This window comes from Hemitrygon akajei, chromosome 1 (genome assembly GCF_048418815.1).
Source record: "Hemitrygon akajei chromosome 1, sHemAka1.3, whole genome shotgun sequence".
NCBI lineage: Eukaryota > Metazoa > Chordata > Chondrichthyes > Myliobatiformes > Dasyatidae > Hemitrygon > Hemitrygon akajei.
This window is the reverse complement of record NC_133124.1, coordinates 46,279,973-46,300,124: the sequence shown is the minus strand read 5'-3', so window position 1 is coordinate 46,300,124 and position 20,152 is coordinate 46,279,973. Positions and strand designations below refer to the sequence as shown.

General features: G+C 38.5%; 1 protein-coding gene across 4 annotated transcripts in view; it reads right to left on the bottom strand.

The window, feature by feature from the left end:
* rb1cc1 (RB1-inducible coiled-coil 1) overlaps positions 1–20,152 on the bottom strand; it is a 193,999-nt gene that overhangs the window by 72,771 nt on the left and 101,076 nt on the right. For all 4 annotated transcript variants that reach the window (XM_073042482.1, XM_073042490.1, XM_073042499.1 and 1 more), the window contains 2 exons: positions 16,530–16,656; positions 11,607–13,501 (listed from right to left, as the gene is read on the bottom strand). In XM_073042482.1, coding sequence (XP_072898583.1) covers positions 11,607–13,501; positions 16,530–16,656 — 2,022 coding nt within the window. The remainder of the gene's footprint in view (positions 1–11,606; positions 13,502–16,529; positions 16,657–20,152) is intronic.

Sequence of the window (20,152 nt, the reverse complement as noted above, 5' to 3'; positions counted from 1 at the left end):
TGAATGGCCACAAAAACAACGCATCGACGGATCAAGATCGTAAAAGGAAAGTCGGCAAGTTACTCACTCTCTCTCTCTCTCCAACAATTGCAACACCGTGATCAGCAACTACCGCAGCTTGCATGAACTGAACTTTATATTTCCATCGGACAATTCATTACCACTAGACAACGATAGAGCTTATTTCTTATTGATTATTATTATACCCGCACTTTTAGGTTTAGTATTGATGACGTATATTATCTGTATATTTGCATTGATATTATTTTTGTGTATTTTTACTAATAAATACTGTTGAAAATAGTATCATCAGACTTCAACGGATACTCCTATCTTTGCTGGTAAGATACCCAGTTACAGGGTTCGTAACATAACATACCTCTTTTTTATTTGAGGCACTATTTAACAAATTAGCGTCATATTGCACCATGAATATTCCACATGAGTAAAATAAAAGTGTAAAGTACCATTCGGCCAACAGCATCGCCCAATGGTGTACAATATGTATGTGAACATCAGCAAGGTCTTTGACAAAGTTCTGCATGAGAGGCTGGTCATGATGATTAGGTCACTTGGTATTCAATATGAAGTAGTCAAATGGATTCAACATTGGCTTAGCTGGAGAAGCCATAGAGTGATAGCAGGTGGCTGTCTCTCTGAACTGATGCCTGTTATTAGTGGTGTGCCACAGCATTGAGAGTTACCTATATTAATGATTTAGATGATAATGTGGTAAACTGGATTAGCAAACTTGCAGATGACAATAAGATTTGCAGTGGAGTGGAGAGTGAGTAAGGCTATCAAAGTTTGCAATGTGATCTGCACCAGCTGGGTTGAAAAATGGCAGGAAGAATTTAATGCAGACAAGTGTGAGATGTTGCAATGGGAGGACAAACCAAGGTAAGACTTACACAGTGAATAAATGGGCACTAAGGTGTGAGGGATCTGAGAATAAAGATTAATGATTCCATGAAAGTGGCATCACAGTAATAAGAGTTTGGCCTTCAGGATATTGAGTACAGGTTTTGGTCACCTACCTACAGGAAAGATACGAATAAGTTTGAAAGAGTGCTGAGAAAATTTACAAGTATGTTGTCAGGACTTGAGAACCTGAGTTATAGGGCAAGATTGACTGGGTAAGGACCTTATTCACCGGATCACAAGAGAATGAGTGGAAATCTTAAAGTAGTAATCAAAATTATGAGGCATATACAGAAGATAGAGTGAATGCATACAGACTTCTTCCCCTTAGGTTGGATGAGACCAGAACTAGAGGTCAAGTTCAAGTTTAATTATTATTTTTGAATGCAGCCAAATGAAGCAGCGTTCCTTCAGGGCCAAGTTGCACAACACAGTGGCAAAAACACACACAGCTGCAATTACAGAAAAAGTCAATAAAAAACATAGCCCAAGTCCCTGTGTGACATGGCCAGTAGATAGATGGTGCACGAGAAGTCGTCCTAATTCAACTTGTCTTCCACTGAGCAAACAGTGGAGGCCAGTCCCCAACACAGTACGGATTCCAGAGCACCCACAGAGGCCTCTGCTCTCTTCCATATCACCTCCGATGTCTCCTCTCCTGGACAGCTCAACAAGTGACACTGGCACAAAGGCCAGGTCTGTGCAACAACTGAGGCAATGCAGCATGCTCACTGTTGGTCTCACCAATGAACAGGACTAGCAGTATTCTAAATTACCAGTATCCACCAGGGTCTTACAATCACAATAAAAACATCCAAAGACAATCATTTGCACCGTTTGTTGGACCGCACACTGCCTTTCGCACAACGGTACGCAACAAGTTCAGGCAACCACATGGTACACAAGAAGTCCAGTTCCATCGCTACCAAGGAACTCACTGATGGGTTAGACCTTCAGCACTTAAAGTTCTTAATATCCAAGCACTATCTTGCGATCGTAAAAAAAAAAAGCTGTAAAAGAGCAATTACACCTCTGGCTGGAACTGGGAAAGTTGCTACGACCATCCACACCACCATCTTACCAGAAACACAGGTTTAGGGAGAAAGATTAAATATTCAAGGGGAACACAAGGGGGAACATCTTCAGTCAGAGGGTTGCGTGAGTGTGCAATGAGCTTCCAGCAGAAGTTATAAACACAGGTTCAACTGCAACATTTAAGGAAAGTTTAGATAGGTTCATGGATAAGAGGGGCTGAACTGCAGGTAGATGGGATAAGGCAGACAGTTTGTCAAGGACTAGATAGGTCAAAAGGCCTGTTTCTGTCCTGTTGTGCTCTATGACTCTACAATGAGTTTCAGACCTGAAATGTTAACTGTGTTCCTCTTTCAGCTGATGCTAGATGTAGAATGTTTTCAGAATTTTGTAATCTCAAATACAGGAAAGAACAAATTGAGCAGAATATTTCAATAAGATTTTAAAGTTACAATATATAAAAAAATATACAAAACTAACAATTATAAAAAATAAAAGCAAAATAAAAGAGGACCTGGTGAATTAATTATACTGCAGAAAATATCAAAAAATCCCATTACAAAATGTAGCACTACAAATCATACTCTCATTTTTGATAGAAATATAATCAGTCAGTATTCCCAACAGTGAGGGAGCTCATTTCAAACACCAAAGTGACAGATAGTGGAGACAATTGTTTTTGTACAAATCACCAATTGAATATAACGCTTCTTGAAAATGATCACAAGTGCAGCAGCCCCTAGATTCTCTAATAAGAGGTCTTCATCTCACAATGTCATCAGGTCTGCAGTGCAGCTATCCCAGACCAAAAGAACTCAAAAAGGCCAAATATTGATGAAAAATTAGGTTAAAAGCTGAGCATCAAATGGAGAGTCCTTTTGGGAAAGCACCAGCTTGCTGTCTTGGAGTTCTCATCCATTTTCAGCTCTAAAGGTTTTGATAATAAAATATATATAGCCTTGACAGTAGCTTAAAAAAACAAGATGCTCTTGTTCAGTATCTGCACAAGAGATTCTGCAGATGCTGAAAATCCAGAGCAACACATACAAAATGTTGGAGGAACGTAGGTCAGGCAGCATTTAAGGAAATTAATAAACAGTCAACGTTTGAGCTGAGAGCCTTCATCAGGACTGTAAAGGAAGGGGGAAGAAGCCAAAATAAGTTGGGGAGGAAGGGGAGTACAAGCTAAAAGATGATATGTAAAGCTAGCTGGGAAGGGGAAAGAGGAAAAATACTGTAAGTGTGAGAAATCGACATTCACACCATCAGATTGGAGGCTACCCAGACTGAATATGAGGTGTTGCTCATGCAACCTGAGAGTGGCCTCATACCAACATGTCGGAATGGGAATGGGGATTGGAGTTAAAATGGTTGGCCACCAGGAAATCATGCTTGTTGGACATGGAGCAAAAGCAAAAGTGCTCGGCAAAGTGATCCCCCAGTCTACGTCGGGTCCTGCATTGGGAGCATCAGATACATCAGACAATTCCAACAGATTCACAGCTAAGCACTGCCTCACCTGGAAGCCCTGAATGGAGGTGTAGGAGGAGGTAAATGGGCAGGTGTGGCACCAGTTCTGCTTGCAGGAATAAGTGCCAGGAGGGAGATTAATGGGGAGGGACAAATAGTTAAGTGAATCACGGAGGCAGCGATCCTTACAGAAAACAGAACTGGAGGTGGGGAGGGGGGGGGGGCGCAATGCAGAAGGGGGTAAAGACATGTTTGGTATTAGGATCCCTCTGAAAATGGTGGAAAATTATGTGCTGGATGTAGAGGCTCCTGGGGTGAGAGGTGAGGACAAGAGGAACTCTATCCCTATTCAGGCAGCAAGAAGATGGGGTGAGTCGGCAGATGTCCAGAAAATGGAGGATATGCACTGGGGGAGGAAGGTAAACCCCATTCTTTGAAGGACATCTCTGAAGGGAAAGCAAAGCCTCATCCTGGGAACAGATGCAGTGAAGATATAGGAACTGAGTAAAGGGAACAGGAGACAGGATGAAGAGGTATAGTCAAGATAGTTGTGAGTTTATCAAGTAGGTTTATAAAAGATAATCGGTAAACAGTTTGTCCCTAGAGATGGAGACAAGAGATCAAAAGGAGAGAGGTCTCAGAGACTGACCAAGTGAATTTAAGGACAGAGTGCAAGTTGCAGACAAAGTTGATGAAATTGGTAAGCTCAGCATGGTTACATGAAGCAGCACCATTGCAGTTATCAATGCACCACAAAAAGAGTTGAGCAGCATTAGCTTGGAACATGGGCTATTAACGTAGCCAATGAAAAGTCAGGCATAGTTGGTCCCTTAGCTACACCTTGGGTTTGGAGTAAGTAGGAGCCAAAGGAGAGATTGTTGTGTGTGAAGGCCAGTTCAGCCAGGTGGAGGAGGGTGGTGGATAGGAACTGGTTAGGTCTGTTGTCAAGAAAGCAAAAAGCAATTTCTCTTTTGGCTCCTCCCACCTTCTCTAAACTCAAGGTGTAGCTATGGCTAAGCCTATGGCGGAGCGATGCCTGTCTTTTCTAATTCCCCTCCATCCATCTTATCCTGTCTTCTTCCCAATTAAAAAACTACAAGGTTTTCTTAAATATACACTAAACTAAAACTACACTAAGCAAAGCAAACTTTAAAGAAATAATGCAGGAGCCCAGTATAGTAGATTAGAAAGTTACATTAAATGTTATCAAAATAAACACACATAAGTTAACAGCTAAAGAATGAATATACAGTTTGCTACATACATTTCTACTTGAGCCACAAAGCACCAACAAGAAACACGGCACGCTGTGGCCAAGAGCAATTATGGAAAGCACCAGAAGGAAGGGAAAGTTTACACTATCAAAAAGAGCAGCAAACCAGTGACTAGAAAAGTTTCAGAATCTAGCAAAGGAGCATAAATATGGAAGATAAATTGAAAATACAAGAATAATCTTGAGAGAATCACAATGTAGCTTGGTTTCTAGTAATATAGATGATAAATTAGCAAATATTAATGCAAAATTCTTACAGACTGAGGTAGGATGAATTGTTATTCTGTCCTTTATTCTTTATTGCAAACTGTTGTGTCCATCTTCATGGAAGAAATAGTGGACAAGAGTTAATGAGAAAAGGGAAAAAAGAGCATCAATAAACTAAAGAAATTAGTGGGACTGAAATGTAATACCTAGGATTAAATGACTGGCATTCCTAAGTTTTGAAAGCAGTGACTACAAAGATAGTGAACATACCAGCTGTCATCTTCTAAAATTCCAGATATTATTCCCAAAGAATGAGTTAAATTTCTAGTCTTCCTATTGAAAAGGTAAAGAAAACAAGGAACTACAGACCAGTTAGCCCAACATTAACAAGGAAAATGCAAGTTAGAGTCATGGAGTTACACAATACAGAAATAGGCCTTTTTGCCTAACTGATCCAAACTAGTCCAATTTGCCTCCTAGCCTTTCTTATCCATGAACCTATTCAAATATCTTAAACACTGTAGTTGTATCTGCCTCAACTATGTCTTCTGGAAGCTTATTTCAGATATCCATCACCTTCTGTGCTGGAAAACATGTTCCTCAGGTCCCCTTTAACTCTTCTCCTTTTTACCTTAAAACATTGTGTTCTAGTTCTATATTCTCCTACTCTGCATAAACAACCTTACCCATGTTCCTCATAATATTGTATACCCCGAAGGTCATTCATCTGCCTTGTCTGCTCCTGTCCAGTGTCTCTTCTTAATTCAAGGTCTTCAGTTCCAGCAACATTATGAATCTTTTCTAAAACCTCTTTAGTTTAGTTATATCCTTCTTATTAGTATGGCAACAAGAAATGCATGTAGTATTCCAGGATGCAGTCTTACCAATGTCCCAGACAGCTGTAAAATGACATCTTACCTCTTGTACTCAATACCTCATCTGATAAAGGCAAGCATGCCAAACACCACATTCACCATCTTGTCTTCTTTTGTCACCACTTTCAACAAATTATGTACGTGTATTCCAAGGTTCCTTAACACTCTCTCCACTCTTATCATTTACTGAGCAAGTCCTGCCCTAGTTTAACTTCCCAAAATGCATCAATTAACACCTGTCTAAACTGGATTCTATCTGCCATTCCTTGGCCCAATTTATCAAGATCTTGCAACCTTGAATCTTTTCTCACTGTCCACTATACCACCGGTTTTGGTGTCATCTGCAAAATTACTAAAGAGGCCACCTACCATCCCACCCAAGCCGTTAATATACATGACAAATAGGGAACCAGCCCTGATTCCTGTGGCACACTCTCCACTACCACCCTCTGACTTCTTCCATCAAGCCAATTTTGAATCCAATTGGCTAGCTCATGCCAGATCTAGTGAGATTTCACCTTCCAAACAGGCCGACCAAACAAGTTCTTGCCAAGAGACTTGCTAAAATCCATGTAGACAGCATCTACCACAATACCCTCATCAATCCTCCTGGGTGCCAATTCAAATAATTTATTTAAACTTGTGGGCCACGATTTCTTATGTACAAAGCCATGCTGACCACCCCTAAAAAGTATTTTTTTCCTTTCCAAATGCAAATAGATTCATCTCTTAGACCCTTTTGGGTAATTTAGCAACTACTAATGCAAGGCTCACTGACCTTTGGGTCCTGGCTTAACCTTGCAGCCCTTTCTTAAATAAAGGCACATTAGCATCTTCAAGTGTTGAAAGGGCACAGCAATTTCTTCCTTTGCTTCCTACAATGGTAGACCCTGGGAATTTATTTACCTTTATGCTGTTCAAACCTGCCAACATATTCTGTGTTCTTAATGTTGGTATGGTTCAAGAATGTTAAAGCTCTTTATTAAGGAACTGGTTTTTGAGCTCTTGGAAAGGAATGAGTAGGGCTGTGGCGAGTAAACATAGATTATAGTGCATCTCATGTCAATCCAGATATTGTAAACTTTGATTTAGAAAAACAATTTTTTTAATGGGACTTTGAGATGCAAGATATTGATTTTCTTGTGGCAGTCTTTCTGTTGTTGCCACTGATTCTGACTTGGATTAAGTGGTCAGTGCAGCAGAGACAGCCATTCATCATGGACAGTACAATGCCAATATCTATGTGGTTTCAGTACTGGAATTGCACTGCTTAGTACATGACTTAGTACTGCTACCTCAAGGCACCAAAGACTTGGGTTAGATTCTAACCTTGTGTTTGTTTACATGGAGCATGCACATTTGTCATGACCACATGGTTTTCATCCCAATGCTGCATTCCTCCCAACATGTCAGTTAATGGGAAGGCAAGAGAATAAATATAGAATTAGCATAGATGGGTACTCTATAGTCAGTGCCTTCATAGTGGACATGTTTCTAAGTTGTCTGTCTCTCCTTGTCTGTCTTACACTTTTCCCCTATATGAAACAGAAGTCCAAAATAGCCTCAATGCACTGATATGAAATTATCTGTATGAATGGCATGTAAAACAAAGATTTTCATTGTATACCAGTGCATGCAACCATAATACACCAAAATTTACCTACCACAGAAATGAAAATGCCTAGGAAAATTATCTTTCTGGGGCACAAATCTATGCTTTCTCAAGGTCAAAGTAAAAATCCCCTTTGGCCTCATCCAGGACTTCCAGAATTGGGGCATATGCACCGGTGACAATTATACACAGATTCCACTTTGAACTGACAGGGTAATGAGATATTCACTTATCCACAGGGGAAAAATAACTAATATATCACTTTTGATGAAACAGTGCTGTATCTTTGAAAGAGCATCACAATCGATTCTCCTGGGCCCCGATGGTTATTGAAAAAGGCAAGAGAAGAAACTGCTGAGGCATTGAAAAATTTTGTATCTTACTAGTAATGGGTGAGGTCTCAGAGTGGAGAGTAGCCAATGTTGAAGAGAGATAATCCAGGAAATAAAAAGACCAGTGTGGCTCACATCAGTGGAGATCTACTGGAGATTCTCACCAACGCTGCTCGACCCACTGAGTTATTCCAGCAGAGTGTGTTGCTCCAAATCCTAGCCTCGTGTCTCCATTGTAAAACCACTGCCTGATAAGGAAGTTAGCAAGGTTTTGTACAGTGACACTCACCACCTTACCGTAGCAAATACTTAAATAATCTTTCCAATATACTAGCTGAATCTTTCCAGAGATAAAGATTTCTTGTGAAAGGACTGAAGGATAGTACAAAACTGAACATTAATAATTTGGATTCACTTAATGCAGTTCCAGACAAAATAAATCATGGCTTTCAAAAGGGAGTTAGATACACTCATTAAAAAAGGATAGTGGAAAAAGGAGTGGACTAGTTACATTACTTATAGAACTGACATGGACTTGAGCTGAATGGTCTTGCATTAGTACCATTCTATGACTAGTACTAATGTAAAAGGTACTACTGGATTCACCATTAACATTGCACACAAATAGCTAACACCAAATAATTGTTTTCTTTTCCCATTTACTTTTTATCCTCTAAATTTTTACATTCTTCTTCTTTTTCATCTAGTTTCCTACTTTGTCTATTGTACTTGATATTGTTGGGAAAAAAACTCCTTTCCCTATGTCTTGACTTTTTTTCTTTAAAAAAAAGAGCAGAATATGTTTGTTCCAAATTTCAAGAACAGAATAAGAGCACAGAACATCAAAAAACACATGATATTTGCACGTATTTGCTGCACAAATCACTCTCTCACCTAGAGGGGGTCAGTTGTGCTGTGAGGATTACATTCCTTGACTTCTCTAGTGCCTTTAACACCATCCAGCCCAAGATCTTAAGGCACAAACTAACGGAGATGGGAGTAGACTCTCACATGGTGGATTGGATAGTGGACTACTTGACAGATAGACCTCAGTATGTGCGGTTGGGAGACTGTAGGTCTGACACGGTGGTCAGCAGCACAGGGGCGCCGCAGGGAACCATACTCTCTCCGGTCCTGTTCACCCTGTACACATCAGACTTCCAATATGACTCAGAGTCCTGCCATGTGCAGAAGTTCGCTGATGACACGGCCATAGTGGGGTGTGTCAGGAATGGACAGGAGGAGGAGTATAGGAAACTGATACAGGACTTTGTGATATGGTGCAACTCAAACTACCTGCGTCTCAATATCACCAAGACCAAGGAGATGGTGGTGGACTTTAGGAGGTCTAGGCCTCATATGGAGCCAGTGATCATTAATGGAGAATGTGTGGAGCAGGTCAAGACCTACAAGTATCTGGGAGTACAGTTAGACGAGAAGCTTGACTGGACTGCCAACACAGATGCCTTGTGCAGGAAGGCACAGAGTCGAATGTACTTCCTAAGAAGGTTGGCGTCATTCAATATCTGCAGTGAGATGCTGAAGATGTTCTATAGGTCAGTTGTGGAGAGCGCCCTCTTCTTTGTGGTGGCGTGTTGGGGAGGAAGCATTAAGAAGAGGGACGCCTCACGTCTTAATAAGCTGGTAAGGAAGGCGGGCTCTGTCGTGGGCAAATTACTGGAGAGTTTAACATCGGTAGCTGAGTGAAGGGCGCTGAGTAGGCTACGGTCAATTATGGATAACTCTGAACATCCTCTACGTAGCACCATCCAGAGACAGAGAAGCAGTTTCAGTGACAGGTTACTATCAATGCAATGCTCCTCAGACAGGATGAAGAGGTCAATACTCCCCAATGCCATTAGGCTTTACAATTCTACCTCCAGGACTTAAGAACTTTTTAAAAGCTATTAATGCTTTTTGAGACGGTGATTTAGATGCATATCATATTTTTTTTTACTGAGTTAAGTATTGTATGTAATTAGTTTTGCTACAGCAAGTGTATGGGACATTGGAAAAAAAAGTTGAATTTCCCCATGGGGATGAATAAAGTATCTATCTATCTATCTATCTATTTAAAGACAAGGTACAGTTTTCACAGCAAACCTCTCAGGCTACTGCTTGCACTTTGACTTTTTAAATCGAAGGAGGTAAACTGATCAGATGGTGTGAAAGTGGGTTTGCAACCACTTCCATGGGTCACAGAATGTTTAAAGAGAGTTGAGAAATAGGTCAAAGGCCAGTGGCAGGGCCCCAGTGAAGGCAGATAACTAATCAAAAAAGAGCCAACAGAGCTTGGACAGGTCAGCCCGAGGGAGGAGATTAGAAATGAAGAGCACTGGAAAGGTCCTGCTTCTGTTTAGATCCATCCATAATTACAAAAGGCAAAGGTAAAATATACACAAAATATCATTTTATGATCCTGACTGTTAAAGTTGAATCATAGCAACACAGACAAAATGCTGGAGGAACTCAGCAGGCCACGCAGCGTCTATGGAAAAGTGTAAACAGTCGACATTCTGGGCTGAGACTCTACATACAGCAAGTCTTATATCCTAGCTTAGTTGCACTCACAATTACAGTTAGCTATCACTGGAACTTATAGCATCTCTACTGGGACACGTGAAAAGAAAACCTCAGATACAGATGTCAGTGAAAAACAAAGCTGAGATATAACACTATTATTAGAATTCTAAAAACACAAAAATATTTTGATCATAGATTAATCTATAAACAGAATGAACATTCAGATACAAGAGCAAGGCAAAAACAAAAGGATTCAAACTGCTGCAACATGACACAATATAAATTACTTATACAATCAGAAAACTTAAGAGGAATAGTTAACTATCACTGTTGCATGATTGGAGAGAAATATCCAGTTAAATCAAGGGACACCAGCTATTCTGCCTTTAAAGATCTATTACAAATTGTTTTACTCTTAAACTACAGTATTCTATACAAACACAGAACTGTAATTCATTAACATTGTATAGTTCAATATATAGTTATAGAAACAGTATTTGGCATGCTTGCCTTCATTTGTCAGAGCAAGAGCTGGGATATCCCTTTGATGAGACTAAATTAAGCATTATGTGCAATTCAAGGTGCCTAACTATAGGGAGGATGGCATTATGCTGATAAAGATACAGGAAAAAATGTAAGGGTGAAACTGTGACTGGAGGGCTTGAGTCACAAGGAGAGATTGGATAGGCTAATGTTTTCCTCTGGAGCTTAAGAGACAGAGTGGTATAATAAACTATGATAGGCATAGAAGAAGTTTATTTCCCCAAAGGTAGAGAAGGATAAAACTAATGGGCATGTTTAGGCTGACAGGAGAAAGATTTAAAGGGGAACTGAGGGGTAAATTTTTTCAGAGCATGGTGGGTACATGGAATGAACGGCTAGAGGCAGGTACAATGACAATATTTAGTAACATTCTGACAGGTACATATACATGAATATAAAAGTTCGATAGAGAATCAGGCCAAATGTAGGCAGAAGAGATTAGCTCAGGTAGGTAACTTGTTAAACATGGATAAGTTGGACCAAAGAATCTATTTTTGTACTGTATAAAAATGACTATGATCAGACAACAGTCACACCCACTTGCAAGTCAAAAATAAACACAAGAATGCTGTTGCTTTAGTGAAATACGGAGGAAATGCAGAAATATCAGAGGTGCTCTCAATTGGACATTTTATCAAGGACCCATCTATTTTCTCAGACAAAAGTAGGCCAGGAATAAATACTGGACAAAACATGAAAGATGTTCGGCATTATTTTAGAATTTAATCCGTTATCTAGAAGAAAAACACGGAACACAAAACTTAAGATATTTGATACTTCTACCAATGAATGTGAAGATAACAGCAATGTTTGCATACCTCTCAGCTCTACATTGCTCAAGTTGACTTCCAATTACTTGCTTTTCTTGCTCAAGCGCTTGTATTTTTTTCTCACAATCCTCATGTATTTTATTTCTATCCTCTTCTTTCCCCTCCAGGCTTAGTGTGTTCAGCAACTGTTCTTTCTCCTCCTGAAGACCACGAATAGTAGCTTCATATTTTGTTTCAATTTCAAAGACAAGTCTCTCTTTTTCAGAAACCATTTCCTCTTTTTGTTTATCCATGGTTTTCAAACATTGTTTTAACTTGCTACTGAGCTCTTCAACCTGTCCCTTTAGCACTATTTCTGCATCAACCGCCTGTTGTCTCATTGCATCCAGTTTGCTTAGTTCAGCTTTGAGGGCAGTCATCTCCTTTTCATGCCTATCCATTATTTCAGAAATGCACTGTTTTCTCTCTATAGCCATTTGTGTTCTTTGTTCTGCAAGTTCCACATCATATTCTTGCCTTTGAAGCTGCATTTGCTGTTTCAAGTCTGTTATCTCTTTGCTGCATTTCTCAGTTTCTTTCATTACCTCACATTTTATAATCTCTTCTTGTTGGACTTGGTTCTCTTTTAAAAGTTCTTTTAATTCCTCAGTATCAGCTTCCCTCAAAGCCAATTCAACTTCCTGCTTACACCTCAAGTCAGAAAGTTCAGACACTTTAAATTTACATTCACTGAGTTCTTGCTCTTGCTCCTGTAGCTTTAGGGTAAGGGCCTTCTCCACATTTTCTAATCTTGCTTTATTTTCCCTTTGAGTTTCATTTTGCTGATTACAGTGATCAGTTGTCAATTTTTCTATCTCTTGCTGATGTCTAGTTTGGCAATCTTTCATATCTTTCAAATGTCTTTGTTCAAGATTCTGAAGTTCTTCCCTTAACTTTGCCAATTTCTGATCCGCCTGTATTTTAAGTGTGTTTAATTCTTCCAATAAACTCTCTTGTGAGTGATTGAGTTCTTGGATTTGAATCTCCTGTTTCTTCCTCTCTTCCATTAGATTCTGAATTTCTTTTTCTTTACTAATTTGTAAACATACAAAGGTTTCATTTTTAGTTCGTGTCACAGCAATTTCATCATCTTTCTCTTTTATACTATCTTCAAGTTCAAGTATTTCCTTTTTCAACTTCTCCACAATTTGCCGAGTCGTCTCAGCCTCAACAATCCACTTGCTCAATTTGTCTTCATAATCCTTACATAAAGCCTCTAATTTTTGCTGATAATTTTCTTCTGCTTCTGCTTCAACTCTGCATTTGACAGTTTTGATTATGCTTCTTAATTCTTCACCAACACTTTTCATGGAACTATTAAAATCACATTGCTCCTTCTGGACAAGTGCCCGGAAATGGTTAAGATCTTTCCTAATGCTTGTAAAATGCGACTGGGACATTTCAGTGATAAATCTGTATCTTTCTATATGCACTTTTAAATTTGCAACTTCATTAGAGTCTTCCTTTTCACCGAGAGTTGTATCCTGCATGCGTCTATTATCAATAGCATTAATAACAGAAGAATAAAGAGATTCAAGCATCATTTCTGGACTTTGTGGATCACTGTTTAAATTTGGTGATGACAAATTCTCTTCAATCACAAACTCATTTACAGCTGAAACAAAATCGGATTCTGGACTTTCTGCCAATGAATCCATATCTACCGAACCCTGTTTGAGAACCTGTTCCAAACCTGGATGAGGAATTGTTTCAAAATCAAATGTATGGGCATCAATGCTATCAGGAGATAACTCTTCTAGTGAGGCAGGAACATTTGCTGATGGACATATTGGACCCTGAAGGCTAAGAGTGGGTCTGACTCTAGGAGAGGTAGTTTTAGTTTCGGTTGCGCTTTCAAGCCTGTGTGCTGTTGGTGTTGCTAACGTTGGCTGATCAAGCGAAGCCTGTAAGATTAAACAATGATGTTAACAAAATCATCTATAAAGAGTCAAACTGAATAACTTGGTACTTGTACACCAAAACTTAAGCAAAGTAACTGGAAGTATGAAAATTTAGTTGTTTATTTTATAATTTACTCAATTAATCCTTTTACTCCTGAACTGTTGGAATGACCAACATAAAAAACACTTCACAAACAATTGATACTAAAATAGCAACATTTCAGCTGAAACCAATTCTATGATGAAAGTGACAAGATACAAGTTTCCAAAGATTGAGTTCAAATGAGAAATATCAATTAATTCAAGTGAAGTGATTCCAAATAACTATATACATTTTTGAACCCAAGATTATACTCAAACTACCCTACAATAACATTCACTTGCCTGCAATGAAAAAAATGAGTTAAGTTTATTTTCAGGTATAAGGAAATTGGAAGAGTAACTACTCAAAGCATCTCAAAATCTTCAGTGGACTCACTAAAGACCAAAAATCTATTAATCTTGGTTTTCACTATTCCAAACATCCCTTTATTCTGAGGCTGCCCCCTCAGATCTTAGCCTCTAAGTTGACCAGAAGATGCCAAATAAAATTACATCATTTAAGATGCAGTATAGCTTGTCACCTATAGTTGAGAGGGGTCAAATCTAGTAGTGGGTCCGTTTTTGGAAACAATAAATCAGGGTCAAAAACAAATGCCACCTGGAGAAACTTGACAATAAATGAAAGCCAGCAATGGGTAATTTTTTTCAGGAAGAAGTAAAGATTAGGTAATCAAGATCAGAAGCTAGGCTGCTGGCCATGTAGCTAATATTAAGAAGAAATTTAACAGAGATGCATACAATCCATTTTGAGTTTATATAATTTAGCTACAGACTTTCCCATCATAAGATTGTTCAGATTTAGATAGGAAAAAGAAGATTAAGGACTTTCAGTCTGCAGGGATAATTGAAACAATCAGGACTTTGAAAAGGGGATTGTGGCTGGCACTCAAGTTAATATAGCATGGATCATTACAAGGAAAAGAGTGAGGAAATGGGAATGACTGGAACTAGCCAATATCAACTCAGTGGGCTGATCGGCCTTATAGTGTACCTTAATATTTCTATGAAACACCCTGGCTGCATTAAGTAATTGTCTATTAATGTGGTTCCTTTATGTTGATTTTCGGTCAATACAGTAGCATCTAGGAGATCTACTGCCTAACTGTTTCAGTGATCAAAGTTCATTTTTAACCTCTGGTGCAGTACATGTGGAGTTTAATTGTTCTCCTTATGACAGTGTGGGTTTCCTTCCAGTGCTTCAGTTTCCTCCCACATCCCAGACACATTGGTTGGTAGATTAATTGGCCACTGCAAAAGTGCCCCTAGAACTTGAGTCAGTTGAGGGGGATCTGGAGAATAAATAGGATCAGTGTATGAGTAGTATATGCATGTATTATCTATATTAACAATTTATTTTATTTGAGGCAACACACACAAAATTCTGGAAGAACTCAGCAGGCCAGGCAGCATCGATGGAGAAGAGTACAGTCGACATTTAAGGCCGAGACAGCATGAAACAGGCCCTTCCGGTCCAACAACCCACCTATTTAACATTAGCCTAACCATAACACAATTAACAATGATCAATTTACCTACTAAGAAGTGCACGTCTTTGGTCTGTGGGAGGAAACTGTAGAACCCAAAAGAAGCACAAGCAGTTCACAGAGAGACATACAAACTCCTTACAGACGGCGCCAGGATTGAACTCAACACTCTGGAACGCCTCAAGCTCTAGTGTTGCACTAACCACACAACTACTTAGGGTGATCTGGTTGATAATGCAGTATATTGGATCAGCAAATTTGCAGACACCAAGACTGGGCGCATTGTAGACAGTAAGGCGGCTACCAAAGCTTACAGCAGGATTTGGACCAGCTGGGATAATGGGCTGTAAAATGGCAGATGGAATTTAATGCAGACAAATGCAATGTGTTGCACTTTGGGAGGTCAAACCAGGGTATGACTTGCACAGGGAGCAGTAGGGAACTGAGGAGTGCAGCACAGAGGGATTTGGGAATATAAATCCATAATTCCTTGACTGGGTTAAATAGAAAGGTTTTAGCATATTGGCCTTCATAAATCAAAGAATTAAGTTTAGGAGTTAGAATGTTCTGTTCAAATTCCAAAAGACATGGGTGAGGCCTAATTTGGAGTATTGTGTGCAGTTTTGGTCACCTACCTACAGGAAAGATGAAAACAAGGTTGAAAGAGTGCAGTATGGAACGAGCTGCCAACTGAAGTGGCAGATATGGATTCAATTTACTATTTCAGAGAAATTTGGATAGGTTACGGTCTGGATGCAGATCAGTGGGTCTGGGCAACAATAGTTCAGCATGGACTAGATGAACACTACAGCACAGAAACAGGTCTTTCAGCCCATCTGGTCCATAATGAATCATTAATCTACCTAGTCCCATTGACCTGCACCCAGACCATAGCCCTTCATATTCCTTAAGGAGTTTTAAGATACATTTAGATAGACACATGAATGTGGGGAAAATGGAGGGATATACACATTGTGTAGGCCTAAGGGATTAGTTTAGCTAGCTATTTGATTACTAGTTTATTTGGTTCAGTACAACAAGGGTCGGTACTGTTCTGTGTTCTAAGATAGGCTGACTAAGAAAATTAGACCACCATTTATACACGATCTAGAGATACATTTTACTGCCATTTCAAATACTTGGCTAACAATGAAAAAAGGTAGCATAATGGCACAGATATGCTCATTTTTGTCTGTATGGTGTTTGCACATATTCCCTGATACTATATAGGTTTCTCCAGTCTTCTCTTTCATCCCAAAGATGTGAGCCTTGATAAGTTAACTGGCCACTCCAAATTGCCCTTCATGTGCTGCGTGACAATGGGGACAATTAGTGCACAGGGCATTTGACGGTTAGTTTGGACTTGGTGGGCCAACTCGCCTTGCTTCCATTCTATATAATTTTTTAGTAGTAACAAGCCCTACAAATTAAAGTACAGTATTTACCTTTTGCTCAGTGAGCAAGTCTGTAATTGTTTGGGACATTTCATCCAAACTCTGGGCTGTTTTGACCAAGTTACGTAGAATTTGAATATGTTGATGTAATGGCTCAAAGTCACAAATGGTAGGAACCCTTTAAGGAAAAAGAACCAGAAACAAAAATTAACTTAACCAAAATTATTTTTCATATACTTAAATCAAAATAATTAGGACAACCAAATTCTCTAAAACAATTTTTTGTATTTTTATTTAACAAATTAAATTCTTGACTATAGGGTCAACCCTTTGCCAACCCTGCTAAAAGACAGCATTTTTGTGAAAGCAACCAGGAAATAATGAAAATCACATCAAAAAATGCAAAAATGCTCATTAAAAAATGCTTCACCAGGCCTACTAACACATCCAACATTCTTCATGAAACCTACATGATGGTTCTACAAAGTCAACTACTTTACAGAAAAAAAGATGAACCTCCTTTCTACAGGAGAAAAGACAATTTAGGGTGAGGAGTTAGTCAACCTACTTTCTTAAATTGAACCATACTTCTAACAGATGACAAGGGGAGCAAAAACAAAACGAGTTGCCAGGCAGCTCACCTTTAAACTGATACGTGGCTGTTGAACTAAACTGATATGAATTGAAGTTTTGTAGCTTTTCTATTTAAATGTTACTCACCTTTGAAAGCAGTTGCCACTTCAGGGACCAAGATATCCTCAACATACCATGGTTAAGGTCAGCATAATGGCAATGGAAAAATAAAAACAAAACTCTAAGACCTTCAGCCAGAACTGCACAACAATGTTAGAGATGCAAAATGTGTCCCCTTGTGGTCATTTTAGAATATTCAATCAGAGAGGCTAACAAAACAGAAATCCCATCCCCCAACTGGCAGCGAAATTTGACAATTAAGCAAATGTTAGCGGTTCAGAATGTCTAGTTGGAAGTTTAATCCAATTACATTTTGCAAGTGTATTAAGTGTACAAAACTGAAGGCACAAAAATGTAAAGCTCTGACATATAAAACAATAAAGGCAGAATATTTGGTATGTGGTTAACTTCATTTGAAGAATGAGAATTACGGCACCTCAAGGCGAGTAAATCTACCTTTCTTCATTTGTTATCCTCCACATACCACAAAGATCTTTGCAAAATGCTTTTGGTCGAAAATAAAACTTTTTATAATGATCAGTAGTTAGTGAAATGGATCAGATACATTGACTGAATTTAAAGATATTTAAGATGCATCATCTCTCCTAAATATAGAAAAGTCTTAACATGGTCATTGCCTGCAATTGTTAAAATATTTTATAGTTTGTACATGCTTGGGGTAAATTGCCCTTCATTCACTTTTGTAGATGTTAAGATTATTACCAAAAAGTTAAAATTAATGGTTAAGTAATTCTTGGTCTGTTTTAAACAATTTCAATACATTGCTTATAGCATGAAAGTTAATTGAAAATAAGTCCCAATTTTCAAAATGTTTTGATCTTCAAATTGGGATTTTGCTCAACAAGGCCCTAATTTGTTGTATTAAATACACTATCTTTCATTCCAAGGCTAGAGACATCCTTCAGCATTTGAATTTGTATGAAGAAAGTGATATCACTTCAGAGGATGAATAAAGAAGATACATTTCAAAAACTATTTCTGACCAAACACAAAAAAAAAGAGCCAATTACAAAAAAAAATCTTGCAGTCAAAGGTAACTTTGATGCATGGAAATGGTATGGTTCCAATTTTGAATCCACTTTATTCTGACCCAAACATTCAGCAGTAAAACACCGAAGTCACTGTCTTTCCCCTCAAAAGTATTATGTCCGTTGGTCATAGAAAACATTTTAAATCACAATACTGTAAACCACAATTAACAGATTGTACTGCAGAATATTTGTAGAATATGAAGGGAAAGTTGGTTGGTTCTGGCTGAAAAAAGTCTTTAAAAGAACATTGGTCCCCATTATGCTGATTTTACCTGTGGTATGTGGAGGATAGTATCAGATGTAACAATTCTGTATCATTTAAAATATTATTTCTAAGTGTTAAGCACTTTATACCTACCTTTTCCTCTTGTTTAAATATATCCCGTTAGAAATGATTAAAGTCACGGAACACTGATTATTGCTTTTATGCAGATTTACCAACGTAGTGCTATTCTATCAGTCATATGAAGACAGTTTAGGACTACTTGCAATTCCAATTTTAATTAACTCTTGTAGCCTTTCCTTTCAACGTGTCTAACCATCTTTAGGTAAGTTCCAAGACACCCACTAATCAATTTTGACTGATCTAGATCTTAAAAGAACAAACAAGAAATAAACTGTTATCTAACATAACTGAATATGGCTTTCTATTGACTTGACACTGTCCTTATATCAAAGATTCAAGGTAGAAGAGGTAGAGCAATGAACATCTCAAATGTCACTACTGACAACATTTGCCCAAGTAATTGCATGATGACAGCATGAGTAATGGTCTCATGAACAAATCTAGTCAGTGTAAGGCAATGGTTGCTGTTACTCAGATTATTTGTGAGATCAGTCATTAATCTATAATTTCAGTTAGTAACTTCTGGGTGAAAGGCTTATTCAATACCCTACTTCTATACCTGAAATAGAAATGTTAACCAATGCAAACATATTAAGCATGCACATTAGAATCACATCCATGATTCTTTTAACATGGTCCCAAGTCCACTTGTAAGGATCACCCTTCTGAAATGTGTCAACAACCTACCTGCTTCATTCTCATGGTTTAGATGAATTAATATTGAACTTGCTGTAAAAACCTTATCTTTACAAGTTTTGCAGGTGAAGGTAGACGAGATAATTCCAGTCTTTAAGGAAACCACATCCTCAGGGCACGTAACCTGAAGTTACAAGAGTGCTTCCTTAATGCCTAGAGAAATTGTGGGTGGGTATTTGTCTCATCAGGATTTCAGGAGAACTTGGAGTATACTCCACATTTTGGTATTAACTATTCACATCAGTCCTCACATTTTCACTGCACTGATTAAATGTATCAGCTCCAGCCATCAACATAACTTAGTTACAAAATTTCAAGACAATCTGAAGTAGATAGTTTGATAACCTAGTGTACGGAAGGCAAAGGTCAATTAAAGATCATGTTTAAACCTACAGCTTCCAAAATGTTAAGTTTCAGAGAAAAAAAAACAGCAGAGCATTTTAAACCAGAGCTAATGTTGGCAATAGATGAAAACTAAATGCTCATGACCAAATATTCTAGCTAAGCTAAGAAAATAGTTCAGTACTGATGGAGTGCTATACTATCACAGATCTGCAAATGAACATCACTTAGTTGAACTACAAAGAACAATTTTTCAAAGTCCTCAAAAAAATGCAAAATGCAAAAGCATGCCTGCGGTTTCATACCAAGCACAATAGTTAACAGATTTAAAATGTGATACATAGAATAGTACAGCACAGATCCTTCGACCCATGATATTGTGCTAAACAATGTAGATCCTCACTACCCTAAGTCTACCAGCCAAAGCTCAAGGTATGCAGTTTCTTCCAGCAGGTCCAAGGACAGTGTTTCATTTTCAATGGGAGACTGGCTCCCAGCACATCAGCAAGGAACAGGACAGTTTGCAATCTTCCCAACACTAGTGG